The sequence below is a fragment of the Cherax quadricarinatus genome, unplaced genomic scaffold, assembly GCF_038502225.1.
Source record: "Cherax quadricarinatus isolate ZL_2023a unplaced genomic scaffold, ASM3850222v1 Contig1995, whole genome shotgun sequence".
Taxonomy (NCBI): Eukaryota; Metazoa; Arthropoda; class Malacostraca; order Decapoda; family Parastacidae; genus Cherax; species Cherax quadricarinatus.
Genome location: NW_027197021.1, coordinates 27,876 through 47,594, shown reverse-complemented (window position 1 = coordinate 47,594; position 19,719 = coordinate 27,876). Strand labels below are relative to the sequence as shown.

At 44.7% G+C, this 19,719-nt stretch overlaps 1 protein-coding gene across 2 annotated transcripts in view; it reads right to left on the bottom strand.

Moving 5' to 3' along the window:
• Window positions 1-19,719, bottom strand: part of LOC128694231 (sodium-dependent proline transporter-like) — a 58,504-nt gene that overhangs the window by 20,269 nt on the left and 18,516 nt on the right. The window contains exons 2-5 of one of the 2 annotated variants that reach the window (XM_070081223.1): window positions 16,350-16,548; window positions 7,605-7,890; window positions 6,950-7,096; window positions 6,204-6,342 (exon numbers count right to left, since the gene is read on the bottom strand). In XM_070081223.1, the coding sequence (XP_069937324.1) occupies window positions 6,204-6,342; window positions 6,950-7,096; window positions 7,605-7,890; window positions 16,350-16,548 (771 nt within the window). Of the gene's footprint in view, window positions 1-6,203; window positions 6,343-6,949; window positions 7,097-7,604; window positions 7,891-16,349; window positions 16,552-19,719 lie in introns of both variants that reach the window. The other variant, XM_070081221.1, reaches the window with a different exon arrangement.

Below are 19,719 nucleotides of genomic sequence, written 5' to 3'. Positions count from 1 at the left end.
AACAGTGAAGTACACAGCCTTGGGAGGGGAACAACAGTGAAGTACACAGCCTGGGGAGGGGAACAACAGTGAAGTACACAGCCTGGGGAGGGGAACAACAGTGAAGTACACAGTCTGGGGAGGGGAACAACAGTGAAGTACACAGTCTGGGGAGAGGAACAACAGTGAAGTACACAGTCTGGGGAGAGGAACAACAGTGAAGTACACAGTCTGGGGAGGGGAACAACAGTGAAGTACACAGTCTGGGGAGGGGAACAACAGTGAAGTACACAGTCTGGGGAGGGGAACAACAGTGAAGTACACAGTCTGGGGAGAGGAATAACAGTGAAGTACACAGTCTGGGGAGAGGAACAACAGTGAAGTACACAGTCTGGGGAGGGGAACAACAGTGAAGTACACAGTCTGGGGAGAGGAACAACAGTGAAGTACACTGCCTGAGGAGAGGAACAACAGTGAAGTACACAGCCTGGGGAGGGGAACAACAGTGAAGTACACAGCCTGGGGAGGGGAACAACAGTGAAGTACACAGTCTGGGGAGGGGAACAACAGTGAAGTACACAGTCTGGTAAGTCTCAACACAATCTCCTTTAAAAGTAACAATTTCATCACAATATATATCAATTCCTTAAAAAAATAACAAATTCATTTAAGAAACAGTTTATCAAAAAAAGTAACAATTCCTTAAGAAAAAGTAAAAATCCCCTTAAAAAAAAGTAGCATCCATTTTAAAAAAAAGGCAGATTGGATTACAAAAAAATACTCAATAATTTTTTTTTGTATTCCACTCTGCCTTAATGAACCTCATGAATTCAATAATTCTGAAGCCTAATAAAATATATTTGTAACTAAATATTAAAATTTTGATTTGCTGGCAAATAAACAGTACAGACAAGGTCCCCACTTTACAGACCTTCACTAATGCACCAGTTTACAATTATACCAATTCTTCCTTTATTCAAACTTCCTACAATAAATATATTCACCACTCACTATAAACCTAAGGACAAAAATGCTTTAAGGTAAGTAATGTGTGTACTGTATATGTATTTTATAGACCTACCTCTATTGCTCACTTAATATATGATAGCGTAAACGTGTTATCATAAGCGACTGAGAGTAGAAAGTAGAAAAAGGCCATGATTCGCTTTAGACCGATTTTCACTCTACAGCAGTAGTACAGAACCAAACCTGCTGTATAAGTAGGGTCCTCCTGTACAGCAGTAGTACAGAACCAAACCTGCTGTATAAGCAGGGTCCTCCTGTCCTCCCAGAACCAAACCTGTGTACAGCAGTAGTACACAGCAGTAGCCCAGAACCAAACCTGCTGTATAAGCAGGGTCCTCCTGTACATCAGTAGCCCAGAACCAAACCTGCTGTATAAGCAGGGTCCTCCTGTACATCAGTAGCCCAGAACCAAACCTGCTGTATAAGCAGGGTCCTCCTGTACATCAGTAGCCCAGAACCAAACCTGCTGTATAAGCAGGGTCCTCCTGTACAGCAGTAGCCCAGAACCAAACCTGCTGTATAAGCAGGGTCCTCCTGTACAGCAGTAGCCCAGAACCAAACCTGCTGTATAAGCAGGGTCCTCCTGTACATCAGTAGCCCAGAACCAAACCTGCTGTATAAGCAGCGTCCTCCTGTACATCAGTAGCCCAGAACCAAACCTGCTGTATAAGCAGCGTCCTCCTGTACATCAGTAGCCCAGAACCAAACCTGCTGTATAAGCAGCGTCCTCCTGTACATCAGTAGCCCAGAACCAAACCTGCTGTATAAGCAGGGTCCTCCTGTACAGCAGTAGCCCAGAACCAAACCTGCTGTATAAGCAGGGTCCTCCTGTACATCAGTAGCCCAGAACCAAACCTGCTGTATAAGCAGCGTCCTCCTGTACATCAGTAGCCCAGAACCAAACCTGCTGTATAAGCAGGGTCCTCCTGTACAGCAGTAGCCCAGAACCAAACCTGCTGTATAAGCAGCGTCCTCCTGTACATCAGTAGCCCAGAACCAAACCTGCTGTATAAGCAGGGTCCTCCTGTACAGCAGTAGCCCAGAACCAAACCTGCTGTATAAGCAGGGTCCTCCTGTACAGCAGTAGCCCAGAATCAAACCTGCTGTATAAGCAGGGTCCTCCTGTACAGCAGTAGCCCAGAACCAAACCTGCTGTATAAGCAGGGTCCTCCTGTACAGCAGTAGCCCAGAACCAAACCTGCTGTATAAGCAGGGTCCTCCTGTACAGCAGTAGCCCAGAACCAAACCTGCTGTATAAGCAGGGTCCTCCTGTACAGCAGTAGCCCAGAATCAAACCTGCTGTATAAGCAGGGTCCTCCTGTACATCAGTAGCCCAGAACCAAACTTGCTGTATAAGCAGCGTCCTCCTGTACATCAGTAGCCCAGAACCAAACCTGCTGTATAAGCAGGGTCCTCCTGTACAGCAGTAGCCCAGAACCAAACCTGCTGTATAAGCAGGGTCCTCCTGTACAGCAGTAGCCCAGAACCAAACCTGCTGTATAAGCAGGGTCCTCCTGTACAGCAGTAGCCAAGAACCAAACCTGCTGTATAAGCAGGGTCCTCCTGTACAGCAGTAGCCCAGAACCAAACCTGCTGTATAAGCAGGGTCCTCCTGTACAGCAGTAGCCAAGAACCAAACCTGCTGTATAAGCAGGGTCCTCCTGTACAGCAGTAGCCCAGAACCAAACCTGCTGTATAAGCAGGGTCCTCCTGTACAGCAGTAGCCCAGAACCAAACCTGCTGTATAAGTAGGGTCCTCCTGTACATCAGTAGCCCAGAACCAAACCTGCTGTATAAGCAGGTTCCTCCTGTACAGCAGTAGCCCAGAACCAAACCTGCTGTATAAGCAGGGTCCTCCTGTACATCAGTAGCCCAGAACCAAACCTGCTGTATAAGCAGGGTCCTCCTGTACAGCAGTAGCCCAGAACCAAACCTGCTGTATAAGCAGGGTCCTCCTGTACAGCAGTAGCCCAGAATCAAACCTGCTGTATAAGCAGGGTCCTCCTGTACAGCAGTAGCCCAGAACCAAATCTGCTGTATAAGCAGGGTCCTCCTGTACATCAGTAGCCCAGAATCAAACCTGCTGTATAAGCAGGGTCCTCCTGTACAGCAGTAGCCCAGAATCAAACCTGCTGTATAAGCAGGGTCCTCCTGTACAGCAGTAGCCCAGAATCAAACTTGCTGTATAAGCAGGCTCCTCCTGTACAGCAGTAGCCCAGAATCAAACCTGCTGTATAAGCAGGGTCCTCCTGTACAGCAGTAGCCCAGAATCAAACCTGCTGTATAAGCAGGGTCCTCCTGTACAGCAGTAGCCCAGAATCAAACCTGCTGTATAAGCAGGGTCCTCCTGTACATCAGTAGCCCAGAACCAAACCTGCTGTATAAGCAGGGTCTTCCTGTACAGCAGTAGCCCAGAACCAAACCTGCTGTATAAGCTGGGTCCTCCTGTACAGCAGTAGCCCAGAACCAAACCTGCTGTATAAGCAGGGTCCTCCTGTACAGCAGTAGCCCAGAACCAAACCTGCTGTATAAGCAGGGTCCTCCTGTACAGCAGTAGCCCAGAACCAAACCTGCTGTATAAGCAGGGTCCTGTACAGCAGTAGCCCAGAACCAAACCTGCTGTATAAGCAGAGTCCTCCTGTACAGCAGTAGCCCAGAACCAAACCTGCTGTATAAGCAGGGTCCTCCTGTACAGCAGTAGCCCAGAACCAAACCTGCTGTATAAGCAGGGTCCTCCTGTACATCAGTAGCCCAGAACCAAACCTGCTGTATAAGCAGGGTCCTCCTGTACATCAGTAGCCCAGAATCAAACCTGCTGTATAAGCAGGGTCCTCCTGTACAGCAGTAGCCCAGAATCAAACCTGCTGTATAAGCAGGGTCCTCCTGTACAGCAGTAGCCCAGAATCAAACCTGCTGTATAAGCAGGGTCCTCCTGTACAGCAGTAGCCCAGAACCAAACCTGCTGTATAAGCAGGGTCCTCCTGTACAGCAGTAGCCCAGAACCAAACCTGCTGTATAAGCAGGGTCCTCCTGTACAGCAGTAGCCCAGAACCAAACCTGCTGTATAAGCAGGGTCCTCCTGTACAGCAGTAGCCCAGAACCAAACCTGCTGTATAAGCAGGGTCCTCCTGTACATCAGTAGCCAAGAACCAAACCTGCTGTATAAGCAGAGTCCTCCTGTACAGCAGTAGCCCAGAACCAAACTTGCTGTATAAGCAGGGTCCTCCTGTACAGCAGTAGCCCAGAACCAAACCTGCTGTATAAGCAGGGTCCTCCTGTACAGCAGTAGCCCAGAACCAAACCTGCTGTATAAGCAGGGTCCTCCTGTACAGCAGTAGCCCAGAACCAAACCTGCTGTATAAACAGGGTCCTCCTGTACAGCACTAGCTCAGAACGAAACCTGCTGTATAAGCAGGGTCCTCCTGTACAGCAGTAGCCCAGAATCAAACCTGCTGTATAAGCAGGGTCCTCCTGTACAGCAGTAGCCCAGGACCAACCCTGCTGTATAAGCAGGGTCCTCCTGTACAGCAGTAGCCCAGAACCAAACCTGCTGTATAAGCAGGGTCCTCCTGTACAGCAGTAGCCCAGAACCAAACCTGCTGTATAAGCAGGGTCCTCCTGTACAGCAGTAGCCCAGAACCAAACCTGCTGTATAAGCAGGGTCCTCCTGTACAGCAGTAGCCCAGAACCAAACCTGCTGTATAAGCAGGGTCCTCCTGTACAGCAGTAGCCCAGAACCAAACCTGCTGTATAAGCAGGGTCCTCCTGTACAGCAGTAGCCCAGAATCAAACCTGCTGTATAAGCAGGGTCCTCCTGTACAGCAGTAGCTCAGAACCAAACCTGCTGTATAAGCAGGGTCCTCCTGTACAGCAGTAGCCCAGAATCAAACCTGCTGTATAAGCAGGGTCCTCCTGTACAGCAGTAGCCCAGAATCAAACCTGCTGTATATGCAGGGTCCTCCTGTACAGCAGTAGCCCAGAACCAAACCTGCTGTATAAGCAGGGTCCTCCTGTACAGCAGTAGCCCAGAACCAAACCTGCTGTATAAGCAGGGTCCTCCTGTACAGCAGTAGCCCAGAACCAAACCTGCTGTATAAGCAGGGTCCTCCTGTACAGCAGTAGCCCAGAACCAAACCTGCTGTATAAGCAGGGTCCTCCTGTACAGCAGTAGCCCAGAACCAAACCTGCTGTATAAGCAGGGTCCTCCTGTACAGCAGTAGCCCAGATCCAAACCTGCTGTATAAGCAGGGTCCTCCTGTACAGCAGTAGCCCAGAATCAAACCTGCTGTATAAGCAGGGTCCTCCTGTACATCAGTAGCCCAGAACCAAACCTGCTGTATAAGCAGGGTCCTCCTGTACAGCAGTAGCCCAGAACCAAACCTGCTGTATAAGCAGGGTCCTCCTGTACATCAGTAGCCCAGAATCAAACCTGCTGAATAGGCAGGTCTTTCCTGTAAGGTATTTCTTAAACAAAAATTATTTATCTTCTGCCCAGTATTATTCTACCTCAGCCTCTTGCAAATAAGTGTAGACTCGTTAAAATTATCAAATAATTATCTATAAACTCGTCTGATGGACTCATATAGATCTACTTAAGTGATGCTGTTAAGAGAGCCTAAGGTTCACTTAACAGCATCAGATTCATCTAACAGTCTGACTCACTTAACTGCCTTGCTCACCTAATGACCTGAAACTCACGTAAAGATTAGCCTAAATATCCCACGACTCCTTCATGGACTCACCTACCTTACTAAATACTCACCTAAATATCTTAAGATTCCCTTTTGGAATTACCTACCTTACTCAAGACTCACCTAAACATCTTGACTCTCTCCTGGACTCACCTACCGTACTCTAGACTCACCAAAACATCTTGACTCTCTCTTGGACTCGCCTACCTTACTCTAGACTCACCAAAACATCTCGACTCTCTCTTGGACTCACCTACCTTACTCTAGACTCACCTAAGCATCTTGACTCTCTCCTGGACTCACCTACATTACTCTAAACTCACCTAAGCATCTTGACTCTCTCTTGGACTCACCTACCTTATTCTAGACTCACCTAAACATCTTGACACTCTCTTGAACTCGCCTACCTTTCTCTAGACTCATCTAAGAATCTTGACTCTCTCCTAGACTCACCTACCTAGCTAGAGACTGAGGTAATGCTCTTAAAGACTCTGGTAGGAGACTCACCTTGCCCATACTGGAGACTCCCCTGAAGAGTCCCAGGAAGACGATGACCCAGGAGAGGATGAGACAGAGACACAGTCTCCACTGCAGTGTGTGCCCTTCCGGGTCGTGGAAACCCTCGGAGATGTCCAGCATAAAGTTGCTGCAAGATAAACATTATTAACTCTGGAGGGTAGAGTTATATGAACATTAGTACTGTCAGGTAAAGGACATTTTATTGTGGCAACGTTTCGCTTTGTCAAGCCGTTACGGCTTGACAAAGCTCCTGGAGAGCGAAACGTTGCTACAGTAAAATGTCACATTTTACTTGTTGGTAATTCTACCAACATTATTACACGAGTACTATCTATCGTTTAGAGCAAAGTGTATCTATCGTCACAGTAAGCACGTCTATCATCAAAAATATAGCTGTCTGCCAGAGTACAGAGCTATCGTCATAGTACATGTCTATTGCTCAGACCATATAATATCTATTGTCTATCGCTAAGAGCGTGCAGAAGCTATGGTCACAGCATGAGTACAGACCTATCGTCATAGTGCAAATCTATCGTCACCGCGTGAATGCAGATCTATGGTCATAGTATAAGTTTATCACTGAGATGATACAATATCTACTGTCACAGCATAAGTCCATCGCTAAGAGCATACAGAATGTATCGTAACAGCCCAAGTGTTACACTCAGAGCACACACACACAGTATGTATGGTTCCAATAAGAGAGTCTGGGGGGCTTGAGTACAAGTACTCACTGGAAGAACTCATCGGCTGGGAGCTTCAGGCTCTGGGCTGTCGCGTTTAGCGACTCCCACTCCATCGGCGACACTTGTGACTGGAAGAAGCAGGTGCCATTAGTCGCCATAAGGCCCTCCAGAGATGTACAGTTCTTGGCGTCGAACCTGGGAACGGGCAAAATAAAATGGGGTTGTAAATTGGCGTGTATACAATACCGTGACCGAAACAATACACAAATAACCCGCACATAGGAGGAAGAAACTAATGACGATGTTTCGATTCGACTTGGTTTATTAACTAGCCTGTAAATGATATATAGTGTCTGTGATCGATGCTGTCTGTAAATGATATATAAATGTCTGTAAACGATCTGTAGATGTTTGTGTGCATGATCTGTAAATGATGCATAACTGTAAATGTCGTGTTAGTGGTTTTTACACGTTTGGAAACGGTCAGTAAATAGTATGTAAATAATTTGTATACGTCCATCAACAATCTTTCAAAGTCTATAAATGATCAGTAAACGTCTCTAAATAACCTGTACATGTCTGTGCACTGAGGAATAGTAGTGTATGAACGCATAGCTAGACTGGGAATGGAACAATAACAGTGTGTGAACGTATGTAAGGATTGAGAGCAGAATAATGATGAGAGTGAGAGGCGCGGACTGACCTCCTGCATGCGGCGGTGTTCCACCAGTGATCGCAGGACTGCCATGGCAGCTCTGCCGTGAAGGATGAGAAGAGGTAGAAGAGGGCCCAGGCGATAATGACGTTGTAGTAGAGAGCGATGAAGAAGGCGATCATGAACATGCCCACGCCCACGCCCTGGAAGAGGGGCACCACCTTCCAGATGGTGATGGGTCCCTCACGCCCGAACTGACCCAGGCTCAGCTCGAAGAAGAAGAGCGGAAGTCCCGTGATGGTCAGCATGATGGCGTATGGGATCAGGAAGGCGCCTGGGGCATAGTATTATTATTATTATTATTATTGTAATTATTATTATTAGATCAGTGGAGAACCTTTACAATTGTATGGGCTCCAGAAGGCGCCTGTGGAAATGTAAAATATTATAATTAATAATAATAATAATAATAGTATTATATTATTGTATTACATTTAACCTCGTTATAGAATGATGGTGCCTGTGGCAAATTATTATTATTATTACTATTTCGATATAGATGTGTGATTCACAAAGGACACACGTGTAGATACTGGAGCCTCCGTCCTCTCAGAGAGAAAAACTACTCTTGCAACATAACTAACCTGCTATACACTCATTAAAATGTACTACAAGAAGACTGACGTGTGTATGACTAGACTAGGGCACTAACTCTTAATACTCAGACTGTTGTTTTTTTTTTTTTTAATTTTACGAGGTTTGTCTTGATACCGGGCCGCAGGAGCGATGATTCCAATAGCTATCATACACCATCATTATACACCATACCCCACCACTAGCATCATACACCACCACCATCATTATACACCATACCCCACCACAAGCATCATCATACACCACCATCATTATACACCATCATCACCATACCCCACCACTATCATACACCACCATCATGCATCACTATCATACACCACCACCATCATACACTACCACCATCATCATACACCACCACCATCATACACCACCACCATTATACACCACCACCATCATACACCACCACCATCATTATACACCCTCATCACCTTAACTCACCCTATCAAACAACCATCATTATACACCATCATCACCATACCCCACCACTATCATACATCACTAGCATACACCACAACCATACACCATCCTCATACACCATCACCACCATCATTATACACCACCACCGTCATCATACACCACCATCATCATACACCACCACCACCACCATCTTCAAACACCACCACCGTCATCATACACCACCACCATCTTCATACACCACCACCGTCATCATACACCACCACCACCATCATCATACACCACCACCACCATCTTCATACACCACCACCGCCATCATACACCATCATCATACACCACCACCACCATCATTATACACCACCATCATCATACACCACCATCATACGCCACCACCACCACCATCTTCATACACCACCGTCATCATACACCACCGTCATCATACACCACCACCACCATCATACACCACCACCGTCATCATACACCACCGTCATCATACACCACCATCATCATACACCACCACCGTCATCATACACCATCATACACCACCATCATCATACACCACCACCGTCATCATATACCACCACCACCATCATCATACACCACCGTCATCATACACCACCACCATCATACACCACCACCACCATCATCATACACCACCATCATACACCACCACCGTCATCATACACCACCACCATCATCATACACCACCACCGTCATCATACACCACCATCATCATCATACACCACCACCACCATCATCATACACCACCACCGTCATCATACATCACCATCATCATGCACCACCACCGTCATCATACAACACCACCGTCATCATACACCACCACCGTCATCATACATCACCATCATCATGCACCACCACCATCATCATACACCACCACCGTCATCATACACCAGCATCATCATCATACACCACCACCACCACCATCATACACCACCACCGTCATCATACACCACCACCGTCATCATACACCACCATCATACACCACCACCACCATCATCATACACCACCGTCATCATACATCACCATCATCATGCACCACCACCGTCATCATACAACACCACCGTCATCATACACCACCATCATCATACACCACCACCACCACCATCATACACCACCACCGTCATCATACACCACCACCGTCATCATACACCACCACCACCATCATCATACACCACCACCGTCATCATACACCACCACCGTCATCATACACCACCACCACCATCATACACCACCGCCACCATCATACACCACCGTCATCATACACCACCATCATACACCACCACCGTCATCATACACCACCACCGTCATCATACATCACTACCACCATCATACACCACCACCACCATCATACACCACCACCGTCATCATACACCGCCATCATACACCACCACCGTCATCATACACCACCATCATCATACACCACCACCGTCATCATACACCACCACCGTCATCATACACCACCACCACCATCATCATACACCACCACCACCATCATACACCACCACCGTCATCATACACCACCATCATCATCATACACCACCACCGTCATCATACACCATCATACACCACCACCGTCATCATACACCACCACCACCATCATACACCACCACCGTCATCATACACCACCGTCATCATACACCACCACCGTCATCATACACCACCACCACCATCATCATACACCACCGTCATCATACACCACCACCGTCATCATACACCACCACCGTCATCATACACCACCGTCATAATACACCACCACCGTCATCATACACCACCGTCATCATACACCACCACCGTCATCATACACCACCACCACCATCATCATACACCACCACCACCATCATCATACACCACCACAGTCATCATACACCACCACCATCATCATACACCACCACCGTCATCATACACCACCACCACCATCATCATAAACCACCACCACCATCATACACCACCACCGTCATCATACACCACCACCACCATCATACACCACCACCGTCATCATACACCACCACCGTCATCATACACCACCACCGTCATCATACACCACCACCGTCATCATACACCACCACCGTCATCATACACCACCACCGTCATCATACACCACCACCATCATACACCACCACCGTCATCATACACCACCACCACCATCATACACCACCACCGTCATCATACACCACCGTCATCATACACCACCACCGTCATCATACACCACCACCGTCATCATACACCACCACCGTCATCATACACCACCACCATCATACACCACCACCGTCATCATACACCACCACCACCATCATACACCACCACCGTCATCATACACCACCGTCATCATACACCACCACCGTCATCATACACCACCACCGTCATCATACACCACCACCATCATACACCACCACCGTCATCATACACCACCACCACCATCATACACCACCACCGTCATCATACACCACCGTCATCATACACCACCACCGTCATCATACACCACCACCACCATCATCATACACCACCGTCATCATACACCACCACCGTCATCATACACCACCACCGTCATCATACACCACCGTCATCATACACCACCACCGTCATCATACACCACCGTCATCATACACCACCACCGTCATCATACACCACCACCACCATCATCATACACCACCACCACCATCATCATACACCACCACAGTCATCATACACCACCACCATCATACACCACCACCGTCATCATACACCACCACCACCATCATACACCACCACCGTCATCATACACCACCACCGTCATCATACACCACCACCGTCATCATACACCACCACCGTCATCATACACCACCACCACCATCATCATACACCACCATCATCATACACCACCACCACCATCATACACCACCGTCATCATACACCACCACCACCGTCATCATACACCACCACCACCATCATACACCACCACCATCATCATACACCACCACCATCATCATACACCACCACCACCGTCATCATACACCACTACCACCATCATACACCACCACCATCATCATACACCACCACCATCATCATACACCACCACCACCGTCATCATACACCACTACCACCATCATACACCACCACCGTCATCATACACCACTACCACCATCATACACCACCACCATCATCATACACCACCACCATCATCATACACCACCACCATCATCATACACCACCACCATCATCATACACCACCACCGTCATCATACACCACCACCACCATCATCATACACCACCACCGTCATCATACACCACCACCACCATCATCATACACCACCACCACCATCATCATACACCACCACAACCATCATCATACACCACCACCACCATCATCTTACACCACCACCACCATCATACACCACCACCACCATCATACACCACCACCATCATACACCACCACCATCATACACCACCGTCATCATACACCACCATCATCATACTTGAGGTTACATAGCGGGAAACAATAACAATAAATTGCCACCTTTCATCACAGGAATTTCCTATGAACTCAGACACAAAAAATTCTACGTTGGTTATGTAACATTTTACGTTACCTATCGTTCATTATCAAACATTTTACGTTACCTATCGTTCATTATCTAACATTTTATGTTACCTATCGTTCATTATCTAACATTTTACGTTACCTATCGTTCATTATCTAACATTTTACGTTACCTATCGTTCATTATCAAACATTTTACGTTACCTGTAAAATGTTATTATCTACAGTGATACAGTAGGTGCTGGTTATAGAATCTAATTGTATTTCTTCACCATCCACTTAGACTGTGTTTATTTACTTCTAGACATTTAGTTAAGATCTTAAGTGAGAGTGTCTGGCGCATTTATTAACATTCTAATACCAAGAATATTGTTAATATCGAACAGTATATCACTGATAGGATCACCAAACTCCTTCCTGATATCAAGAAACATGGTAGCTTCGGTAGAGCCGAGAATAATTCTGAAGGATTCATATTACATTAACTCCAACGACCTGAGAGAATTTTTCATGGCTAATATTGTATATATGTTGGCAGAATTACCGACAATATGTAAAGTAAGAGGATAAGTGCAACTAATGTGACATTTTACTGTGGCAACGTTTCGTTCTCCAGGAGCTTTATCAAGCCGTAACGGCTTGATAAAGCTCTTGAAGAGCGAAACGTTGCCACAATAAAATGTCACATTAGTTACACTTGTGTCCTTTTACTTTACATAGCTAATATTAACATAGGCGCAGCATAGTCAATTAAGGATCCAATATGGGCTCTGCACATCATTCTCAGTAGTCTCACATTAGCACCATAGTTAGGGTCGTAGTCAGTGACAGCTCTCAGATCATTCAGCCTATCTTTGCACGTCTTATTTAGTCGTGGTATGATGGAGTTATTGAAAGGCATTTCTTCGCAGAGTTGTTTATATAACTCTCTACGTTATCTATCGTTGCTTATAGAACTTTCTTCTAATACATATTGTCTATTTACGTTATTTTCTGCCTTAGCTGTCGTCTCCGTGTTGTCATGTCCTGGTTATCACTTGTCTTCTGCACAATCATTTGTCCTCTCCTGGTTATCACTGCCTTCGTTCCAATTCCCTTAATTACACCTGTGCTGCTCTGACCTCCACTAATGTAACAACTATTCCATCCACTTGTGTAATTGCAGGTTAGCGGGGGAAGGGGTCGACGGGAGGCTCTCCCATGAATACCTGGTAACCTTAATTACATTCTTACCTTCAACGAAGCGAGAGGGAGAGGTAGAGGTAGGGGGTAGAGGCGTTAGTGCTGATGACCATTATAATTATTACTGCATTTCCCAGACAGGAAAATGTGTAGGCGCAGCTTTTATTTATAAGCAAAGGTCCTCTTCTGAAGTCCTACAGTACTAGCGTCACCCTTTCATTTTCTCGAGAGGCGGATCTTTTGCTTTCTCTCTCTCTCAATCACAGCTATTTGTTTTTACATTGTACTTCATGAAGCACTAAACCCGTGTGGGTTTTTCAGCTGCTGAACTACAGACACAGCTGTCCCGCCAAGTCTTCCACCACTGCAGTCATTACAAAACTGTATTAGTGTCCAGATGTCTGGACACTCATCTCCTCCATTGCGGTAGCAGAGGTAGGGAAACCTCCAGATGTCTGGACACTCACCTTCTCCATTGCGGTAGCAGAGGTAGGGAAACCTCCAGATGTCTGGACACTCACCTTCTCCATTGCGGTAGCAGAGGTAGGGAAACCTCCAGATGTCTGGACACTCACCTTCTCCACTGCGGTAGCAGAGGTAAGGAAATCTCCAGATGTCTGGACACTCACCTTCTCCATTGCGGTAGCAGAGGTAGGGAAACCTCCAGATGTCTGGACACTCACCTTTTCCATTGCGGTAGCAGAGGTAGGAAAACCTCCAGATGTCTGGACACTCACCTTCTCCATTGCGGTAGCAGAGGTAGGAAAACCTCCAGATGTCTGGACACTCACCTTCTCCATTGCGGTAGCAGAGGTAGGGAAACCTCCAGATGTCTGGACACTCACCTTCTCCATTGCGGTAGCAGAAGTAGGGAAACCTCCAGATGTCTGGACACTCACCTTCTCCACTGCGGTAGCAGAGGTAGGGAAACCTCCAGATGTGTGGACACTCACCTTCTCCATTGTGGTAGCAGAGGTAGGGAAACCTCCAGATGTCTGAACACTCACCTTCTCCATTGCGGTAGCAGAAGTAGGGAAATCTCCAGATGTCTGGACACTCACCTTCTCCATTGCGGTAGCAGAAGTAGGAAAACCTCCAGATGTCTGGACACTCACCTTCTCCATTGCGGTAGCAGAGGTAGGAAAACCTCCAGATGTCTGGACACTCACCTTCTCCATTGCGGTAGCAGAGGTAGGGAAACCTCCAGATGTCTGGACACTCACCTTCTCCATTGCGGTAGCAGTAGGGAAACCTCCAGACGTCTGGACACTCACCTTCTCCACTGCGGTAGCAGAGGTAGGGAAACCTCCAGATGTGTGGACACTCACCTTCTCCATTGCGGTAGCAGAGGTAGGGAAACCTCCAGATGTCTGAACACTCACCTTCTCCATTGCGGTAGCAGAAGTAGGGAAACCTCCAGATGTCTGGACACTCACCTTCTCAATTGCGGTATAAGAGGTAGGAAAACCTCCAGATGTCTGGACACTCACCTTCTCCATTGCGGTAGCAGAGGTAGGAAAACCTCCAGATGTCTGGACACTCACCTTCTCCATTGCGGTAGCAGAGGTAGGGAAACCTCCAGATGTCTGGACACTCACCTTCTCCATTGCGGTAGCAGAGGTAGGGAAACCTCCAGATGTCTGGACACTCACCTTCTCCACTGCGGTAGCAGAGGTAAGGAAACCTCCAGATGTCTGGACACTCACCTTCTCCATTGCGGTAGCAGAGGTAGGGAAACCTCCAGATGTCTGGACACTCACCTTCTCCATTGCGGTAGCAGAGGTAGGGAAACCTCCAGATGTCTGGACACTCACCTTCTCCACTGCGGTAGCAGAGGTAGGAAAACCTCCAGATGTCTGGACACTCACCTTCTCCATTGCGGTAGCAGAGGTAGGGAAACCTCCAGATGTCTGGACACTCACCTTCTCCATTGCGGTAGCAGAGGTAGGGAAACCTCCAGATGTCTGGACACTCACCTCCTCCATTGCGGTAGCAGAGGTAGGGAAACCTCCAGATGTCTGGACACTCACCTTCTCCATTGCGGTAGCAGAGGTAGGGAAACCTCCAGATGTCTGGACACTCACCTTCTCCATTGCGGTAGCAGAGGTAGGAAAACCTCCAGATGTCTGGACACTCACCTTCTCCATTGCGGTAGCAGAGGTAAGGAAAACCTCCAGATGTCTGGACACTCACCTTCTCCATTGCGGTAGCAGAGGTAGGAAAACCTCCAGATGTCTGGACACTCACCTTCTCCATTGCGGTAGCAGAGGTAGGAAAACCTCCAGATGTCTGGACACTCACCTTCTCCATTGCGGTAGCAGAGGTAGGAAAACCTCCAGATGTCTGGACACTCACCTTCTCCATTGCGGTAGCAGAGGTAGGAAAACCTCCAGATGTCTGGACACTCACCTTCTCCATTGCGGTAGCAGAGGTAGGGAAACCTCCAGATGTCTGGACACTCACCTTCTCCATTGCGGTAGCAGAGGTAGGAAAACCTCCAGATGTCTGGACACTCACCTTCTCCATTGCGGTAGCAGAGGTAAGGAAAACCTCCAGATGTCTGGACACTCACCTTCTCCACTGCGGTAGCAGAGGTAAGGAAAACCTCCAGATGTCTGGACACTCACCTTCTCCATTGCGGTAGCAGAGGTAGGGAAACCTCCAGATGTCTGGACACTCACCTTCTCCACTGCGGTAGCAGAGGTAGGGAAACCTCCAGATGTCTGGACACTCACCTCCTCCACTGCGGTAGCAGAGGTAGGAAAACCTCCAGATGTCTGGACACTCACCTTCTCCACTGCGGTAGCAGAGGTAGGGAAACCTCCAGATGGCTGGACACTCACCTCCTCCATTGTGGTAGCAGAGGTAGGAAAACCTCCAGATGTCTGGACACTCACCTCCTCCATTGCGGTAGCAGAGGTAGGAAAACCTCCAGATGTCTGGACACTCACCTTCTCCACTGCGGTAGCAGAGGTAGGGAAACCTCCAGATGTCTGGACACTCACCTCCTCCATTGCGGTAGCAGAGGTAGGGAAACCTCCAGATGTTGCCTAGGCCGACAGCGAAGGACAGGCAGGAGAGGAGGAACTCCAGCTTGTTGGCCCACACGTCCCTACCCTCGTCGTTGATGCTAATACTCTTGTCATCTTCAGCACGCTTAACCGTGATTCTGATCTCACTCACGTCACTCTCCAAGGCCACGCTCTGCTTCACCACCCCATCATTTGTCGTCGTAATAACAATAATAATAATTATAATAATAATACTAATATGATAATAATTATATATGATAATAATTATAAATTATATAATAATGATAATTATAATAATTATATAATAATATGATAATTATAATTATTTAATAATAATAATGATGATAATTATAATAATTATATAATAATAAGAATAATATAAAATATAAATAATTTAAAATATAAAAAATGATAATAAAAATACAAATATAAAAAATAATAAAAATAATATAAAAAATAAATAATTTAAAATATAAAAAATGATAATATAATAATAATATAAAATATAAATAATTTAAAATATAAAAATGATAATATAATAATAATATAAAATATAAATAATTTAAAATATAAAAAATGATAATATAATAATAATATAAAATATAAATAATTTAAAATATAAAAATGATAATAAAAATTCAAATATACAAAAATGATATACAAAATTAAATTAGTTAAAATACTAACAATAATGATAATAAGAATAAAATAATTAAAATATTAACACTAATAATAATAATAAAAATGATTATAAGTAATAAAAATAATACTACAAAAATAAAATAATAATAACAGTTAATAATAATAATCATAATATAAAAATGACGAAATAAAAATAAAATAAAAATAAAAATTAATAAAAATAAATAATGATAATAATGATAATAATGATAATAATAATAATAATAATAATAATAATAATAATAATAATAATAATAATAATAATACAAGGAGAAAATGGTAAGTGGAGGTTAAGATGAGCCAGGATATAATAATTCCTTCAGTGTGAAGTTATATTAATATTTCATAAAGCGGCAAACCCATGTGTGTCACTCACCTCTGGAAATATAATGATGATTGGAATTATGATGATTGTGATTATGATTGCCATTTTAACTGTATAAGTGATGAGTTAATGATTGTGATAATTGAGATTATGAATTAATGTGTTGGTGACTGATGATTTTGATGACTATGATAATGTGTGAGGTGATTATGATGATGATTGTGATGATACTGATGATTATGATGATGATTGTGATGATACTGATGATTATGATGACATGAGTATGGTGACTGATGAGCATGGAAATGATTGTGATGACTGAAGGTAATGACAATGATTGTGATGACTGAAGGTAATGACTGATTGTGATGACTGAAGGTAATGACAATGATTGTGATGACTGAAGGTAATGACTGATTGTGATGACTGAAGGTAATGACAATGATTGTGATGACTGAAGGTAATGACTGATTGTGATGACTGAAGGTAATGACAATGATTGTGATAACTGAAGGTAATGACAATGATTGTGATGACTGAAGGTAATGACAATGATTGTGATGACTGAAGGTAATGACAATGATCATGACGACTGAAGGTAATGACAATGATTGTGATGACTGAAGGTAATGACAATGATCATGACGACTGAAGGTAATGACAATGATTGTGATGACTGAAGGTAATGACAATGATCATGACGACTGAAGGTAATGACAATGATTGTGATGACTGAAGGTAATGACAATGATCATGACGACTGAAGGTAATGACAATGATTGTGATGACTGAAGGTAATGACAATGATCATGATGACTGAAGGTAATGACAATGATTGTGATAACTGAAGGTAATGACAATGATCATGACGACTGAAGGTAATGACAATGATTGTGATAACTGAAGGTAATGACAATGATCATGACGACTGAAGGTAATGACAATGATTGTGATGACTGAAGGTAATGACAATGATCATGACGACTGAAGGTAATGACAATGATTGTGATGACTGAAGGTAATGACAATGATTGTGATGACTGAAGGTAATGACAATGATCATGACGACTGAAGGTAATGACAATGATTGTGATGACTGAAGGTAATGACAATGATCATGACGACTGAAGGTAATGACAATGATTGTGATGACTGAAGGTAATGACAATGATTGTGATGACTGAAGGTAATGACAATGATTGTGATGACTGAAGGTAATGACAATGATCATGACGACTGAAGGTAATGACAATGATTGTGATGACTGAAGGTAATGACAATGATTGTGATGACTGAAGGTAATGACAATGATCATGACGACTGAAGGTAATGACAATGATTGTGATGACTGAAGGTAATGACAATGATTGTGATGACTGAAGGTAATGACAATGATCATGACGACTGAAGGTAATGACAATGATTGTGATGACTGAAGGTAATGACAATGATCATGACGACTGAAGGTAATGACAATGATTGTGATGACTGAAGGTAATGACAATGATTGTGATGACTGAAGGTAATGACAATGATCATGACGACTGAAGGTAATGACAATGATTGTGATGACTGAAGGTAATGACAATGATCATGACGACTGAAGGTAATGACAATGATTGTGATGACTGAAGGTAATGACAATGATCGTGATGACTGAAGGTAATGACAATGATCATGACGACTGAAGGTAATGACAATGATTGTGATGACTGAAGGTAATGACAATGATTGTGATGACTGAAGGTAATGACAATGATTGTGATGACTGAAGGTAATGACAATGATCGTGATGACTGAAGGTAATGACAATGATCATGACGACTGAAGGTAATGACAATGATTGTGATGACTGAAGGTAATGACAATGATCGTGATGACTGAAGGTAATGACAATTATTGTGATGACTGAAGGTAATGACAATGTAATGACTGAAGGCAATGACAATGATCATGACGACTGAAGGTAATGACAATGATTGTGATGACTGAAGGTAATGACAATGACTGGGATGACTGAAGGTAATGACAATGATCATGACGACTGAAGGTAATGACAATGATTGTGATGACTGAAGGTAATGACAATGATTGTGATGACTGAAGGTAATGACAATGATCATGACGACTGAAGGTAATGACAATGATTGTGATGACTGAAGGTAATGACAATGATCATGACGACTGAAGGTAATGACAATGATTGTGATGACTGAAGGTAATGACAATGATTGTGATGACTGAAGGTAATGACAATGATTGTGATGACTGAAGGTAATGACAATGATTGTGATGACTGAAGGTAATGACAATGATTGTGATGACTGAAGGTAATGA